The following is an 18,820-nucleotide window of genomic DNA, read 5'->3' on the forward strand; positions in this document are numbered from 1 at the left end:
GTAACAGAATATGCAATAAGTTAGACGAGCAAACAATAGAATATACAATAAAGTTGTTAAAACGGCAGTGGGATAAGTTCGTGCTGGGATTCATGGTTCAAATTCCATTGAGTGGGTTGCATTGTACATCGTCTCTGAACATGTCAAATGTCTCGCACGTTTGTGTTTCTTGTGCATGATCTTCCATGAAACTTAAACTCTGAAAGAATGAAACTATAATGAGGGGTTGATAACCAGTGGCTCGATCAATGAATGCATGCTGTCCCAATGGTGGGTTTGCTGATGCAGAGAGACCTCCTCCAACCCTCTGTCCCCAGTATATCTACTGGAATGATTTCTGATGAAATCACTTGCTGCATAGATTATCATTTGACTGATCCACGAATACCACTTTGCCATACGGAACAACTATTAACGCATGTTACACTTTCGACTGGATAACCAAACATGAATAAGTGCAACATATACATTGTACATCATGACAAAGTACATATCATATCGTCTGATCGATATATGTGTGTATATATGTATATGTATATATATATATATATATATATATATATATATATATATATATATATATATATATATATATATTGTATAAACCAGGAAGTTGACATTTTCATTTAAAATTAAACGAACCAAGTTACACCCAGCTCTGCAGGATTTTGCTTCCTGTGACATCAAAATATGTGGTAATTTGTTTCTGCATAATGTCACAAATGAACCACGTTGTGTTGTTGGAATGAAATCCAGTTTGTGTTGTATGACGTCACAATGCTACCGGCTCGGCAACACCGTTCCACCTAACCGATGCTGAGGTGACAAGTTCACATCACAAGAAAACCGGAAATTGCGTGCCATCATAATTTGACTGCCAAAGTGACATGATGATGTCACTGTGTTATAACGTTGATCTCTTCCTCCAAATCTTTCCTTTCTCCTTCCTCTTTCACCGCCGATACTCTTTTGAACATGGGCAGAGTGCACGGACCCCGTGTTCGCCCCACCTTATCGTAGCCATCCCACATCACGGCTCCTGCCTCCTCATAATCTGCTACCCCCGCAGGTTCCCCCTGCTCTTTCTCACCGTTCATTCGCTCCACCACGTCCAACTCTGCGGGTCCGTCACGCTCTCTCCGCAACTGTTTCTTATGTTTCATGCGCCGGTTTTGGAACCATGTTTTGACCTGCAGGAAAGCATCTTTTAAGTTATTCATATTTAAATATCCAAGTGTGTAATTGATGGCAACCACACAGGAGCATGTTTGCTCTTTTTTTTTATCATGGACACCCACTCTACCTGTGTCTCTGAGAGTCCCAAAGAGCTAGCGAGCTGTACCCTCTCCGGCGTGCTCAGGTAACGCTGAGCTGCAAACCTCGCCTCCAGGCCAGAAAGCTGCGCATCTGAGAACACTGTGCGAGCCTTGCGGCGGCGGCTGGGGCGGCACGTAGTCTCCAAAGAACCCGAAAAGAACCCAGGTAGTGGAACTCCTGCAATGAGCAACTGTTACGATAGCCATATATAAATGTCTCCTCGAGCGTTCACTCATTCCAACTTCCTAATCCTTGAATGTTATCAAACTGCTTCAATACTTTTCTCCTCACATTTAAACTTTCACAGCACATCTCCAACTATGTGTACTCTATCAGGCTAAATGAGCTGGAGATCCATCACATTCTGTAGCTCAGCGACTCCAAGGTGATTGCACCGTTTGAATCGCCCAACTAAATCAAGCCAGCTAGCCAGCCGAACCAAATCACGCAGTCTAACCAAATCGCCAAAGCTAACCAAATAGTGCAGTCTCACCAAGTCAACCAGGTGAACAGAATCACCCAGGCGAACCGACATGCCTGGAATAACGACCCACCCAGCATAACAAAATCACCGAGCCTAACCAAATCACGCAAACTAACCAAATCATCCAGGCTTACAAAATCACCGAGGATAATCAGTCAGCCAGCCTAACCAAATCACCCAGCATATTCAAGCCACTCAGCCAAACCGACATGCCTGGCATAACGTCCCACCCAGCAGAACGAAATCACCGAGCCTAAACAAATCATGCAGACTAACCAAGTCACCCAGTCTAACCAAGTTAGCCAGCCAAACCAAACACTCAGCATATCCAAGTCACCCATCCCAAACGACACGTCTAGCATAATCAACCAACCTAATTAACATAACCAAATCAACCAACCTAACCGAGTCACCCAGCCTAATCAACTGCTTTGGCAGCACTGACAGTATGTCAAGAGTAAATTGTATGATACGTTGTATGGTACATTGCCTAGGACATTTGCCTGGTGTCTTGTATGGTGTATTGTATGTTGCATTGCACTTTTATGATGATGATCCACTTTAGCCCATTCGACATCCCCAAGGAATCTCTTTTGTCTTTTTAAAACCCTGTTCACAAACTTGTCAAACCCTTATTCTCTCATAATTTGTGATTAAATTTTGCGTTCATGTCCTTCATTTTCCTGTTTTTATCCCCACGCTTAAAAAAAAAAACCCAAAACGGGGAGATATTGTAATCAGTTCCTGTCTGTCTCTGTCTGTCTGTCTGCTATTATATCTCCTCCTTTGGTTAGCCTGCATAAATTGACCAAACGTGGAAGTTATGATCAGCACATGGCAAGAATGTGTAAGAGCAGTATCAATTTTGGCCCACCCCCGAGGGCTCGAGGACGGGGTCAAAAGGTCCACGACAATAAAATGCAATTCTGGGCACATTTATAAACATTTTCTAATGAAACTCCATACATGCAATCAACATTGGGAAGTGCATGAAATATGTAATGATTTTTGGATTTGACCCCAGGTTCATGCCCCAGGGGGTGAATCTTGGGGTCTCTAGGGTAATAACAAATTTCTTTTTCAAGTCCAAATTTGATATTAGGTCATTCTTGGTGGAACTTTTTGCCATCTTTCAACTTTGCTTAAGGTGGGATGCGTGGGGATATGCGATGGCACCCCGATCAACTTCACTCTAGTTATCCTCGCCAGAGGAGAGGGTACTGCATTTGGGTCTGTTTGTTTGCAAAATCGAAGATTTTGTTCAAGTATATTGGTCAGTCAATTTTGTTATTCTATCTGCCTGTTTGTTTGTTTGTCAATCGTCTGCAGGTTACAATTTTAAACTGATCTTCATGACACTTCACCACATGGTAAAGTTTGTCATAAGCAAGAAACCTGTTGTTTTTGTGGTCAAAAGGTCAGCAACTCTGTCAAATTTCTGAAATCCTCAATTTTTATCCGATTGAGTAGAAATTTGTACAGGATTTTCACATGAGCTTACTGAATTCAACCACCAATCATTTTTGAGGTCAACATTGGCTAAAAGGTCAACAACTAAGCTGATATTTCTAAAATCCTCAATTTTCATCCGATTGACTTGAAATTTAAAGTGGATTTATATTTCAGGTCACTGAATTCAACCCGACAATTATTTTTGAGGTCAACATGGACCAAAAGGTCAACAACTAAGGTGATGTTTTTATAATCCTCAATTTTCATCCCATTGATTTGAAATTTGAAGAGGATTTTGCATGTTTGGTCATTGAATTCAACCACCAATTGTTGTTGAGTTCAAATTTGTTTTATGGATTTTGCAAGTCTCATGCTCTGCACAACGTCTTTTTCTTGTTACTTGCAAAATCAATTTTTTTTCAAGTATATTGGTTAGTCGATTTGGTTATTCTGTTGGGTGGTCGCTAGACTACCCTTAGTCTCAGGTTTTCCGTCTGTCTGTATGTCCGTCTGTTTGTTTGCATGTAATGGACAGCTCTGGAGGCCAGAGGAGTCAACCGATTTTGATGAAACTTGACTGGTAGGTTCATACCAGGATCTAGTTGTATGCTTTTGAGCACCGTTGCCATGGACGCCACCGTTGCCAAGCAACGGGACTTTGAATTTTTTGAAAAAAATCCGAAAAATATTTTTATATTTTTTTTTGGAAAATCAAAAATCGCCTTCCGTGCTTTCATGCGCACTATAATCAACCTCTTTGTCAAAAAATTTCAGCCAGATCCGTCAAAAACTATGACTAGTATGCAATTATATAGCGACCACCCTTGTCGCCTACCGGCTTGTCTGTCTGTTGGGTCGCCGAAATAGGTGACCCTTATTGTCAGTAATTCTGTCTGTTTGTTTGGATGTTTGTTCGTTTGTCATCAGCATAATAATTGGTAGTAAACGTGGGCGGATTTTGACCAAACTCGGGTGGTAGGTACATATTATGACCTAGTGCTTTGGAAATTGTGATGGTTGCTAGGGACGCTTTGGTTCCCGAGCAACAACCGAAAAACCTTCAAAATCGGTACCGTTCACCCGAAATCAATTCCGAAAGCCATTATCCCACGTAGGGTTATGAAATTTGGCACGAATGATCTACAGGTGATGCTCTATCAAATATATTCTGGTTTTTGTGATGTATGGAATACTTTACCCACAGCGCCCCCTACAATTAGGGTATGTGCAAAAATTGGTGAAAATTGAAGCCACCCTAGTGACCAGGTGAGTGCATCGATACGAATGAAACTGCAGGTTCATGGTACTCAATGAGTACTACAACTTTGCATCAGGGCATATTGACCGGTTTCGCTTAGGTCAGGGGTCAAAGGTCAATTTGTGCAAAAATCAATAATATGCGAAAGCTGGAGATGCCTTCGCGCCAAATGCTACTCCTCCTAGGGTTATGGTCGGATGTTCATGAAAATTCACACTAATCTTCTGGAATACATTGTGCACAAACGATCGAGCTGGATTTTCGATTTAGATCTTTGTTCACCCACAGCACCCCCTCGAACTTTGGGGAGTTCCGATTTCAAACCGCATTTTCGGTAGTTTTCATTCAAATGGATACCGAGTAGTTATCAGTAGATGGAACTGGATGAGATTTCATATGCATAATCTTAAGGTGATTCCCTATCCGCTATATGACATCCATTTTGCTCTATATTTTATAGTTTCCATGCTCAGCGACCCATTGCCGCCTACCGGCTTGTCTGTCTGTTTGTCTGTCTGTTTGTCGCTTACAGGTCACAATTCCAAACCGATTGTCATGAAACTTTACCAAGTTGTAGAGGTAGTCTCAAATGAGAAGCATATTGATTTTGAGGTCAAAGGTCATCTTGAGGAAAAATTTCTAAAATCGTCATTTTTTTTATCTGATTGACTTGAAATTTGAACAAGATTTGCATATTGCGTCACTGAATTGGGAAAGCAACTATTTTTCAGGTCAAAATGTCAAAGGTCAACTCAAGGTGAAACTTCTAAAATCATAAAATTTTATCTGAAAAATCGTCAATTTACATCCTATTAACTTGACAATTACGCACCAATTGCATAGTGCATCGCTGAATTGGGAAACCAACTATTTTTGATGTCAAAAGATCAAAGGTCAACTCAAGGTCAAACTTCTGAAATCAATTTCAATCTTAAAAATAATCAATTTTCATACAATTGACTTGAGCTTTGATTAAGATTGTCAATTTTAATCTTAATCAAATGGACAATTTAATGTATCCATGGCAACCTTTAAAGAGGGGGGGTGGATTTTATAAGTATCGTGCTGGACACGACATCCTTTTCTTCTTTGTTTGTTTGTTTGTCCACACTGAACATGAGTGTTTTTCTCTGCAACCGCTTGTCGGATTGAGACAAAATTTTCACCATAGGAGCGACTATTCATGTAGAATAGTTTAATGATAATTATGACGTCATAGGTCATGTGGTGAGGCAGCCATGTTGGAAAAAAGGAAAAACTTTGAAGCTCTGTATTGAAGCTTTGAAGCCGCACCAAGTAAAAAAAATTAAACATCGCACATGGCAAGTACTCCACATGGGGAATCAGTGTGATTTTTAGCCCCTGTTGGACTTAGTCCAAAACGGGGTCTTATGGGTTTGGTCTCGATTTTCGTGTTCGTGCTTGCGCGCATGTGTGCGTCCGCAACCATTTCTCAGACATGTATGGACCGATTTTATTCACACTTGGCACAAAGACAACACATGATGGTGTACATATGTACGCCATTTTTTTCGACATCAGATCCAAGATGGCCGACTGGCGGCCATTTTAGTCATAAAAAAACGTGATGTTGAACACGTCCTCAACCATTTCTCGGACATGCATTAACGATGCTGTTCAAACTTGGCAAACAGATAATGAATGATGTCTTGCATAAGCACATCATAGGTTCCTTTGTTATGACATCATAATTACATACATAGAACGCTACATCCGATCAGTATGAAAATTCTTGAGGGTCTGATGTTCCTCATCTGGATGTTCCTCATCTAGGGATAAATTGGTCCACAGAAAAAAAATTGATGACATCATTGGTCACGTGGTTCAGCAGCCATAGCCATATTGTTGTTTTGAAAAAAAAAACCTTCAAAAATCATCTTCTCTGAAACGGCTCAACAGATCGAGGCAAAACTTTACACGTATGACTGACTAGCCATGAGGAATAAAACATTCACTCATATGATGCCACAGGTCACATGGTTTTGCAGCCACATTGGATTTCCCATAAAACCTATAGAAATCTTCTTCTCCAGAACAGCTGGACAGATCGAGGGGAAACTTCACACAAATGTTCCCCAGGCCTTGGGGATACCAGGGCATTCACAAATAATTGATAGGTCACATGGTCTGGCCACCATATTGGATTGAGTGAAAATCTTTTTAAAATTCTTTCTCTTGAACTGCTTCATTGATCGACCATGAAGCTTCACAATTTTGTTCTAGTGGTGATAGAGAATATTTGTTTTAAATTTCAACCTGATCGGACGCATGATATGGCAGCCAGAAATCTTTATTTATTTTTGAATTGTTTTTTTTTTTGAATAAGGCTCACTTGGCTGTGATTGGATCGGGTTGAGGGTGGAGTCGTTGCAGCTGAATCCTTTCCAGGTCCCTCCTGATGACTTCATCTTTGCTTTTTGCTTGTTTGAGTTTGTTCTGATGATTGAGCCATTCGAGTATACTGTGTCGGAGTGGCGACCCGTCCAGGATTGTGCCCAATAGCCCAGGAGACTGCTTCGGCATCACCGATGCTCTGTACAGAGTATGGTACCAATGGATGGATGACTGCAATGCAGGACTGTACCTTATTTGGTCTTCCATTTGATTTAAATTGAATTTATTTTTTATCCCATTCTGAATTCAATTGAATAATAATAAACGTCATGGGTCAGGGTCAGGTGTCCGATCAAAGCGGGGTTGCAACAAAGCGGGAAGTTTTGGTACCATCACCGTCAGCGGTGTTTAAGTGGCAGTTCTAGTTATGTTTATTATTAACGAGCAAATACCACCCGTCACTTTGCTGATGGTAATACTTAAGCGGGGAGGGAGAAAAAGAGGGGAGAAGAGGGAGAGTGGGGAGATTGAAGAGGAGGAGGGGAAAGGAGGGAGGGGGAGTGAGGAGTGGGGGAAGGGAAGACTGTGAGTTGAGGGGAAGGGAAGGCAGACGTGCGGTGGTGTGTTAATTCCGATTCATACTGTCTCATCCAAATTATTCTGCATAGAATAACAATGAAGATGGTAACAAAATAATGTCTGAAATCCATTTTCTACCGATCATACTATCAACACAGCCAGGAAACAAACTCCCTTACAGACATAAATACCGCCCGGACACATCTGCAGCCAAGCTGTCCGGAGATAAACACTACGCAGACGCAAGCGGAGACGCACACCGCCCGGACGCAACCACTGCCCGGATATGTCCACAGACAGAGAGATAGGGGAAGGGAGAGTGAGAGAGGAGATGCAGGAGGAGAGGAGTTAGCAGAAAGAATATGTTGTTATTAATGGGGACACACACACACACACACACACACACACACACACACACACACACACACACACACACACACACACACACACACACACACTTGGCCGATATCGGCAATTTTTCTGGAATCGGCAGGTTGGAGTGAGTGTGATTACCAACGACAGGACGTACTGTATATATCGCAGAAACCTTGAGAAACTTTCACCGAAAAACAACGTTACATTTATATAGACGTTTCAGCGATATGTTCATAAACATTTTTCTTTACTAACAACAATGGGCGCTTGGCAAGTGGCTTAAGCACTCCAATTAAATGGTTGATAAGGAACGGTTGACCAGGTTGTCGCTGCACACCATAAAGGATCCCTTAAACTTTAAAGCCGGTCTTCACCGCGCACGCAGCAGTGAATGAAATAAAATGAATTCATTCACATAATGACTTCATCCACAAAAGAGTTACAGCTTAATGCAGAACAACCCTGGAGACATCGCAAAATTCAATTACCCGTGAAATAAATTTTGCAGAAAATCCACCATTTTGCCTGCTCGGACGTGCACACGTCACGTGGTACATCAGTTCGGCTTCCGTTTTTTTTTTTTTACCAGATTTGCTTTGATTCCCTGAAGAGCTTCTCGCGAAACCTCCGCAAATATAGACGCAGATCTGGCAGATGCTATAGATAGGCAGACCCTTGGGGGACGGTGGGAGGTCTTGCAACAAATGCATTAAATCATATAACTCAATGAAGCTGGTTAATTTTGTTACGTCCCTAAAAAAAATTTGTTCACTCGATATAATTCTCCAAACAATAGAAAAAGATAAGTTTAATGCTTTGGAAATTGCACATTTTCTTGTGTATGTATGAAGGAGGTAACATAGCCTTGCTTGCTTAAAGTAAATAGGTATATCGGCTTAATTATAAGACTCGTTATTTCTTATATTATCGGATTTCACAACAGATTTCGACACTTATTTAGTTCGGACAATATCCGATCCTCAGAACCGAAATAATATTTCGATGATGTACTGTAATTAGTCTGTGAGAGTTGATCATGGAAAGTCGCATCATATAATGCATGAAATCGCTCCAAGCTCCTAATTTGAAAACTTGTAGTACTTACAAAAGTGATGTACACAACGATCCGAAGCTACGATGAACAGGCATTCGATAATATGAGTGAGGAAAGTGAAAACAACAACTTTGTCGTTAAGAAAATCGTTGCGGCCTGTTCCAAGTCAAGGCATGGTTGAGCAGGCCAGAAAGACATGGCGGCTTCAGACCACAGCGAGATTACCCAGGAAACGCCTTAAGACCCAGAGAGTGAGGTGGCCGGGGATCGTCTGATGAAGGATATAATTAATGATGAAGGCCGTTAATTATCTTCAAAAGGGGTGTTTTAATTAACCCCAACACCCAATTTTCACTCTTGCACTTCCTTCGAGTTTTCTTAGTATGCATGCAAAGTTTCAGGCTGCTAGTTTTTATGGATTTGGAGTTATGGAGGAGACATACACTGACACACACACACACACACACACACACACACACACACACACACACACACATTGCCTTTTATTAGTATGGATTACACAAACACCACACAAAGCCACACAAACATCACACAAAACAAGTCCTTTCGAGGGTCTGTAATATGTAATTGCTGTTTTTCTTGTTACCTCCTCCACATTATGTGGCGGAGGTATGCGCTCTACCGAGTGCCCTTCTAGTTATTCTTTGTTTTCCTCTTTTTTTTTTTTTTAGGTCTTATCGCAAATATCTTTTTTAGTTTTCCTCACTCTTATATCAACAGTAAAATTGTCGTCGTTTAACAACTTGATGATAAGCCTGTGATTTAACCTGCAGTTTTAACCCACAGTTTAATCTGCAATTTAACCTGTGATTTAACCTGCAGTTTTAACCCACAGTTTAATCTGCAATTTAACCTGTGGTTTAACCTGCAGTTGAATCGATAGCGCAGCTTGAATGTGTATATTACATCGTACAAGCAATCTCATTTTTTTTTTGTGTCTAAAATTAACCTTCATGTGCTTCCATATCATTTGGTATTTGATGTAACAATAATAATAATAATAATGATAATAATCATCATCATCATCATCTGGATGATGATGATGAATGTCCATGTAGTTAGTACAATATGCTTGTCCTCAATTGACTCCTGTTTTCTCACCATCCTCTTGTGACGTCTTATTCGTGTGAATATCCCGTAGAGCGAACCATGAAGAGTGATGCCACTGTGCGAAGTTTACCTGTGGGAATGAAGCATTTCGTTGGACTCCTTGCATCACGTGACACTGCTGCTTGCATGAAGCCTGACCTCAAACCTTAAACTCCAAAACTTAATCAATTACATCAGACCTCTCTTACCTTCTCCTGCACCTCTCTTCCTCCGTCCATGCACCTCTCTTCCTCCGTCCATGCACCTCTCTTCCTCCGTCCATGCACCTCTCTTCCTCCCTCCTTGCACCTCTCCTCCTCCCTCAACCCCACATTCACCTCTTCTTCACCCCTACTCCATGCACATCTTTTTTCTCCCCCTTCCCTTGCACCTCTTGCTTCCTCTTCCGCTGCACTCTTATAACCCCCCCCCCCACCCCCGTACCACTACTGTCCCCTGAACTTCTTCCAATACTCCATCGTGCACCTCTTCCAACACTGCCCCCTACCCCTCTTCCAATCCCCCCACTCCTGCACATCTTCCACCTCTTCCACAAACCTGCACTCCTTCCCATCCCCTTTCATTCTTTCCCACTGCTTTGCACCCTTTCTTCTTCCACGAATTTTTTCATAAAATTGTTAAATATAATATACAATGTATTATTATTGTTATTATTATTATTATTATTATTAACAATAACCAGCTTCTATATGAGCCACAGTGATTCACAAATCCTGTACACAATACGTGCAAACATTCCCTGCCATCCAAGTACGTTTGCGAACACACTTCATTAAATTGTACGAGTGTACAATGGCACTCACTGTGTCGATGTATAGATAAGGTGACGTGTTATAGAGTTGCACACTAACCATTCCAAAACGATCGGATTACGCGTACACACAGAGCCACCGTATGTACGACACCCGTACATGGCACACGTCCATCAGGCCGGCTTGTCGCACACCCCTTCTCCTCGATTTGAGGTTTGTCAATTCCTTTTGTTAAATAATTGGAATTCTTACTATAAACACCCGAGTTTAAATACAATTCACGAGGAGGTAATTTTAAAATGATTATTAAAAGCGAATCTTATCATATATTCCATTAAACATAAATTGATATCTTGAAAACCCTTTCAACAGAATGCTCGAAGTGTGAAATTTGAGCGTCACGTGGATTGTTTTGTGAATTCACTGGGTCCAAAAATTTACTTTAAAAAAAACCACACGCTGGAAACACCATGGCCCACCTCTTTGTCTGCTCCCTCTTACACTCATCCTCTTCCTATTGTTCCTCAAACTCACCCTCTTCTCCATAAACTACCTGATTCCTCTTCTTCCATGCACTCACTTCTTTCTCTTCTTACCCCGAACGCTCAACTTCCCTCTCTCTTTCTTACTCATACTTATCAGCTACTTCCACGGACTTACCGTCTTCCTTGCCATATTCATCATGCTCACTTTATTACTCATCCTCATGCTCTCACTCACCCTCACCTTGTTTTCTATGGGCATATAACTCCAACTTCTTAATCATTTATTTTTATTCTCATTCACTTATTCGTTTTCATCATTGTGCTTCATCAGCATCATCACCCACACATTAGGGCTGGCAGGATATCCTACAGGTATGCCGACTCACCTATGAATTGTCTAGCCTGGGTTCGAACCTCAACCCAGGTATAAACTGTCATCCTGGTGTTTCGCAGGCAAGGTGATTCATCAGTGTTTGCGCCGTCTCTTGGATGGATATGTTACTCGGTGTCTCATCTGTTAGAATTACTTGGTGGATGTTAAAGATCCCACATTGTCCTTCATAAAAATAGGTGGGCGAGATATCGCCGGCATCATGAAGAAATTACAAATTCCAGTTCTAACCAACAGGGGGCACTGCATCAGTGGAACCGCTGTGCTCCCCATCGATGATGCAAAACAACAGACACGTGCTGCACATGAAATACATGAACCCTACATTATTTCTCCGAACCCTCACAATCCTCACGCTGTAATTACTCCACCCTTCTCACGCAAACCCAATTCCCCTTCCACACTCTCACCCGATTTGATGTTGATGGAAACATTTGCCAATTCACATGAAGCTGTTCCTTTTGGTTCGTGTTCTATGGTGCGGCACTGCCCTAAGGATATCTTTCGCTCGTACATCCAGGTCCTTCAGCATCTCTGTCTCAAATCCAAATGACAGTCCTTTCTGCATGATTTTAGTTCTTCACGTCACACACACACCGGTAGGTATGTATATATATATATATATATATATATATATATATATATATATATATATATATATATATATATATATATATATATATGTATGTATATGATAAAGTAAGAAAAACCCACTCACATCTCTCTCACCTGTGAATAGAGGGAATAGCCAATCAGCCCTCACCTAATCAAATAAACACAGGTGGCTAGGATTATATAAATAATTCGACTTCTCCCATGCTCTTCGAGCTGAAATAACTGCATAAAGCAACCAAGAAAGCCTCCCAAGGTAAACCCTTTGCTGTTTCAAACCCTTCCCAGTGTTCCTCCACAACTGTAAAGTCATTTACAAATAGTATGGTATGCCTCATTGGTATGCATTGCTGTCTTCGCTGTCGCTGATGATTCACCAATAAGCGATGAAACCGGTCCGGGAACTGAGGGGGTGTGTTGCATTGGGATTCTCATGTGTGTGCTATGTGTGAACGTCTTCATAGTTGTTGAGGAACTCTGGGAAGGGTTTGATGCAGCAAAGGGCTTACCTACCTTGAGTAGCTTTTTCTTGGTTGCTTTATGAAGCTTCTTTGGCTGGAAGAGTATGGGACGAGTCGATTTATTTATATAATCCAAGCCATCTATGTTTCATTGAGTAGGTGAGAGCTCATTGGCTATTCCCTCCATTCACAGTTGAGAGATGTGGTCTTCGTTTTTGTGGATCAAAATATATATATATATATATATATATATATATATATATATATATATATATATATATATATATATATATATATATATATTATCACACCCTGGCCATTGATGGAGTGTGGATTGTTGCCTCTTAAGTGTTTTTTTTTTTTCTCCCCTCTCTCCCTTTTATTACGGTACTACTCTGACAGTGTGTTTACTTTGTTTTCCTTTGGGTGTTGAAATATATATATATATATATATATATATATATATATATATATATATATATATATATATATATATATATATATATATATATATATATATAAAACACCGATGTACAAGTGTAGATTGTTTACATGCCACGCCTTGCTATTGCAGAATTATCCGCACATTTACGCCAAAACACAATCCCATTGATACGTCCGACGGTGGAGGTTTCATGCAAACACATTTTGATCTCAGAAGAGATAACGTTTAGTAAATCCTACACAGCATTATATACATCATTACATTACTCGCTGTAACTTTTTCATTGAACCTTCGAGCGTTTCCACAAAACCTGATTGGCAAATGTTTCTAACAACTGTTTGGAGATATATATATATATATATATATATATATATATATATATATATATATATATATATATATATATATATATATATATATATATATATATATATATATAATAATCTGTGATGTGATGTATATGTTGGAATTTATTTTTACGTGTGAGAATTTGTATTTTACTTTTTAAAATTTACGATCTGTTTTTAAATTTATATTTTATAATTTGTAACCTCATTTACCATTTGTGTTGATATTTTATATTTTGTTTCTCGTCGTAACCTGAACATATTTTGTTCGCGCCCGCAAAAGAGACTTTTGTCCGGAAAATTTGTTCCAGAGGGATTCGTAAATGTGAATGAACCGAACGGAACATTTACTTTGTAAACGGCGCCACCTTTTCGCGTGTGAATACTGATTAATTTACTTCGACGTGTTGCAGATTGCTCTGTGCGAATAAGCGTGAGCTCTCATAATGTTAAAATCGTGTAAATGACACGAAAACGGACTTGTGTTGAACATGGAATAACGAATTCCCTTCCATTTAGCATCCTCCGATGGACGTGAACCCGTTTCCTCCTCCGATGGACGTGAACCCGTTTCCTCCTCCGATGGACGTGAACCCGTTTCCTCCTCCGATGGACGTGAACCCGTTTCCTCCTCCGATGGACGTGAACCCGTTTCCTCCTCCGATGGACGTGAACCCGTTTCCTCCTCCGATGGACGTGAACCCGTTTCCTCCTCCGATGGACGTGAACCCGTTTCATCCTCCGATGGACGTGAACCCGTTTCATCCTCCGATGGACGTGAACCCGTTTCATCCTCCGATGGACGTGAACCCGTTTCCTCCTCCGATGGACGTGAACCCGTTTCATCCTCCGATGGACGTGAACCCGTTTCCTCCTCCGATGGACGTGAACCCGTTTCATCCTCCGATGGACGTGAACCCGTTTCCTCCTCCGATGGACGTGAACCCGTTTCATCCTCCGATGGACGTGAACCCGTTTCCTCCTCCGATGGACGTGAATTCTCTTTTCTCTTGTTATTAACGCCATTCTCACAACGTTTATTTAGCGATTATTTACAATGACAAAGGTGAATGAACTGTTTTGTGGCGTTTGCACATGAAATTCGGCGTCGCCTCACCTTGAGCCGCCAGGAGAAGAGGATGCGGTTGTGGCTCAGGACGGAGCGGGGCCGTGATCCCAGACAGCGGGATTGCGGGGAGTGGGAGCCCCGACAGTGGGAACCTGGGATATCCCGCGCAGTCGAGCAAGCTCCAGGAGCGCGGCGCCAGGAACGCCGGACCCCCGACAGGTGTAGATGCGATTGAAAATGTGGGAACGTACGATGATGGAGCGAGAGAAGCGGAGGATCTTCGTGCAGGAGATCGCGGTTTGGCAAGCAGAATGTCATCGATGAAGAATGATGTAAGTCGAGGAGCTGGAGCCGCCGGATGGTGAGTGAATCGGGGGTCTGGGGCTGCAGGAGCGGGACGTGTAAGATTCGCGCTCATCCCCGTGGAGTTTGAGACGCCGCAGTTCATCCGTTTTTATAACGACAAACTTGTCTAAGCAATGGTTTTCAATCTGTTTTGTCTCTTTTCTTCAGCCTGTCTCTGCTGCAGTCTATCCCTGTCCCGTTCCCGCTATGAGCGCACAAATTAGAGGGAGGGGGTCCACCCAGATAAAAGGGGGGAAATGAGAGACATCGGTGAGATGTGGAGGAGGAACGAGTCGATTTGGAGGAGGCGGGTTGTGGGTGGTGATCGGGAAGACAAGGAAGGGAGGAGTTGTGAGAAAGTGAGGAGATGAGGGACAACCAAGAGAGAGTTTTGGAGGAGACGGGCTGGATTGAGAGGTACACACGCCTGATTGAGCTTCGAGCCATCTGCCGTCTCCGTCCGTCGTTTGGTCTTCAGGCGAATCTCGCGTCGCCTGCTCTCAGTGACATCATCATTCCCGACCTCAAGCAAGTGAAGAGGGTTTATTGTTCACGTTGATGATATTTGCGCTAAATCTGCCATTTGTTTTCCCATTCCTTTGGGGTTCACGTACCAAAGTCGAAACAACTCACCCCAGTCCGATGGAGTTTCGTTTGCTTGCAAACAACATCGGGGAGATGTGCGCAAGTTGGACAGGTAACTCATGCGTTTCCAATACACTTGGACATCGCAGGTGACAGAGAATACATATATACAAGGCTCGTTTGATGTACGACTTTCACCACCACCACCTCGATGGCCTCGTGCAATTTTTGGAAAGAAAATAAACTGATCGTTCAGTTAAAATGTTCAAATTGTTTTTGGCCGTGCATTGAAGAAAACAATTTTTGTTGATTTTACACCTGCGTTGATCCATGGATGTCCAGATGACCCATCGTATGAAAGCCGCTCCACCGCCCTTGCGAACAATTGAAAACCATAACAAAAAACGGCTTCGCTAACAGTCATGTCGTTATTTACAAGATCGAGGATCATGGAATTACGAGGTCACACCCTTTTCGGTGGGGGTCAGTGAGCCAGGAAAGGCATGTGATCGGGAGCAAGATGACCACCAAAGACAGGATGGTGGACGAGAGATCACATACCTGGTACGCAGACATGTATAATTGTCTGCAAAACCTGTTATTTGTGGAAATCCCTCGTTTATTGTTGATTTGGTTCACATGTAAGAATGGTGTCACGACCTGTCATGGGTCGTTTGCAGAGTTGGAATAGCCAAGTGCAGCATTCCGCTTGAGATGGCTCGGTCACGTGGTGGATCTTTTAGTCCCACTGGCTGGTAAGTCCATGACCCTTCGTTCGTACAACCTTTGGGGGCCTCTTGTAAAGTCGTACCAAGGGCTCCACGTTACACTGCTTGTCCGCACGCGTACATCTGGCACGTCCGGTCCAACAGATCCTTGCACGTGCGATGAGACCGAACTTCGTGCTTTGTGGACCTCCTCCAGGCTCCGTGTGTTGACAGTGTAAGAGACTTATAGTCGAAATGTGGATAATCTTTGACTTTTCTGCTCTAGTGTCGAATAGTAACCAAACCTCCATTCCTCTGCACAAGGTCGTCTCATGACTCGAACGTCCATGCCCTCCAGCTGCTCAAATTGTTGGTTTTCTGTCTAATACTTCCCCCCAGTGTATCATCATCATCACCATCATCATCATCACCATCATCATCACCATCATCATTTCATACTGAAATACGCAATTTGGTGTCTGTCGTTCTTTCTGTTTGTCTGACCGCAGTACATTCGGTCATTACTTATCCAATCTCAACCAAACTTGACAGGAGGATGAAGGGTCGTACGACGGAGGCCGCAGCGACTTCATTTGCCCCCCATACCCAAGGGTGTTTTCCACCTTGGGCGAGATCCGTGTTGACGTGCATAAATAGCTTGTCGTGGCGTTTTGTGGGGCACCGGATTTCCAGACAGAAAAAAAAAAACACATGATAAACCCCAAACACGTATGATTACCCTTTTAAACAGCCTCTACTGTTGTTAATAAAAATATAAACAGTGGTAATAATAATAATAATAATAATAATAATAACATGACTCGCCACCACTCCCATAGAGAGCGGGTGTACTCGTTAATAGACTAGTCCATCTTACACCACCTGCACAAATGATGCCAATATCCATTTGTAATCGGTCCATGGCATGCATGAACCACCACTCGATCCCATCAACAAACAACCATTAATCACCAAACAACCATCTAGTTAGTACTTCCATTGGAAGGGATGAGTCCTAGATGAGGCTTCAAACTGTCCCAACCGATTGATGGTTCGTGTGATTGAGATGCTGTACGGACTGGAAGATTGAGTGTAAAGGTCATGGACTCACGGTCCAGTTGTCTTCTTTTTGTGTATGGCCAATATTGGGTGCGCTCAAGTCGAATGTCCAGGTTCTGCAGCCATGTGGATGCCTCATGGGTGAATTGGTGGAGGGCTAAAAGTCCTCCCGATAGCTGCCGCGAGGGACAGTGCGACCCGATGTGCTCCGTCGTCTGAACTGCTCCGCAGTCGTACAGCACGTCCGTCCTCATCCTCCATCGGTGGAGGGTGCGACCGAAACGGCTCTGTCCAGTGCTGTTGAGTGCTGTCCATTGCTTCCGTGGGAGTGTGAAACCTGTTGATTGCATCATGTACAATATGTTTATTACCTCCGCCAAGGAAGGTGAAGGAGGTGATGTTTTCACCCCCTTTCTGTCTGTTTGTCTGTCTGTTTGTGTACAGGATAACTCAAGTTGTGGACGGATCTGGATGAAATTTTGTGGACAGGTTGGATGTGTGACAATGGTGAACTGATTACATTTTGGTGAAGATCCGAATACTAAAATTTTTTAAGTGATTCTTCGCCATTGAGAGATAGGGCCAAAAACGATACGTGGCACGATATTTCAAAAATGTATGAGGCCAGATATGTTCTCGTGGATCAGGCATTGCGTGGTGGAGGTATGCGCTCTACCCAGTGCCCTTCGAGTTCGAGCTGTAGCAGCGTCCCAGCTGGCACTCCACAAGTCGGCTTCACTTTGATGGGTTCCGGCGAGGAGTTCGGCGTGGTTCCATGGTGGTTTTCGGGGACTCATGGTTCCAGTTGTGTGAGAGCCGTATTTATTCGAGTTCCCCATACCGTGATGTTCTCCTGATACCTGGAACTGGAATCTTTTTATGAATTGCGAGATGGACCTGCAGTCGCTCTATCGGCTAATATAAACCTGGACAGGTACGCCGACTTTCAAACAACAAATACCGTACTTTAATTGATGATGATCTACCGATTCATTCATTTCCCATATACAGTACAGTGTAGTATTAGTGCATAGTCGTGGTAGCATATTGTAGTAGTAGTAGTAGTAGTATGTAATATTCATCGTATTCGTATGTATATGGTAGTTGTAGTAGGGGACTGGCAGGATGGCCGAGAGGTATGGGCATGTACAATACCAATACAGTACAAGGAAACTAATAAATTCGACGCACACTCACCTCTCAGCCGTCCAACCTGGGTTTGAATCCCGAGCCAGCCGTAAACTGCCATCCTGGTGCTTCACAGGCAGGGTGGTTCATCAGTGTGCGTGTTGTCCCTCGGATGGGTGCCTCGTCCGTCGCCGGCAGTCGGCGGACGTTAATGATCCCACGGTATCCATCGTGAAGAGTTGGCGAGCTATCTCCGGCACCCTGAACAAATAAAATACCTGTGCTGACTTCCTGAGTCAGATTGGTGACCCGACCCGATTGTTGCTTAGCAACAGCTTCCGCAGCACCAACGTACCACATCGGGCATGTTCCATGATGATCATGATGATGATGACTTGTCGTACATAAGTAGTAGTAGTAGTTGTTGTT

General features: G+C 42.6%; 2 protein-coding genes across 3 annotated transcripts in view; one reads left to right on the forward strand and one right to left on the reverse strand.

Annotated features, from left to right (window-relative positions):
- The window catches only part of LOC147010374 (uncharacterized), a 51,963-nt gene extending 40,858 nt beyond the window's left edge, over positions 1-11,105 (forward strand). For both annotated transcript variants that reach the window (XM_085859254.1, XM_085859253.1), the window contains exon 8: positions 10,037-11,105. The gene's annotated coding sequence lies outside the window, so the exon portion shown is untranslated. The remainder of the gene's footprint in view (positions 1-10,036) is intronic.
- On the reverse strand, positions 794-14,985 carry BSX (brain specific homeobox). The gene is made up of 3 exons (XM_085860345.1): positions 14,616-14,985; positions 1,304-1,494; positions 794-1,190 (listed from the first exon to the last, which is right to left on the reverse strand). The coding sequence occupies exons 1-3, from the start codon at positions 14,983-14,985 to the stop codon at positions 897-899; spliced, it is 855 nt and encodes a 284-aa protein (XP_085716471.1). The 3' UTR covers positions 794-896.
- Between the last annotated feature and the right edge of the window lie 3,835 nt (positions 14,986-18,820).

This window comes from Eptatretus burgeri, chromosome 16 (assembly GCF_056783735.1).
Source record: "Eptatretus burgeri isolate ZD-2024b chromosome 16, Ebu_testis_v1, whole genome shotgun sequence".
NCBI lineage: Eukaryota > Metazoa > Chordata > Myxini > Myxiniformes > Myxinidae > Eptatretus > Eptatretus burgeri.

Excerpts from the sequence above, each read along its gene's own strand:
- BSX (XM_085860345.1), bottom strand. The coding sequence starts at position 14,985 with ATGAGCGCGAATCTTACACGTCCCGCTCCTGCAGCCCCAGACCCCCGA. Across the intron at positions 1,495-14,615 it reads TCTTCTCCTGGCGGCTCAAG|GAGTTCCACTACCTGGGTTC; the intron begins GTGAGGCGACGC and ends TGCTCATTGCAG. Across the intron at positions 1,191-1,303 it reads TGGGACTCTCAGAGACACAG|GTCAAAACATGGTTCCAAAA; the intron begins GTAGAGTGGGTG and ends GCTTTCCTGCAG.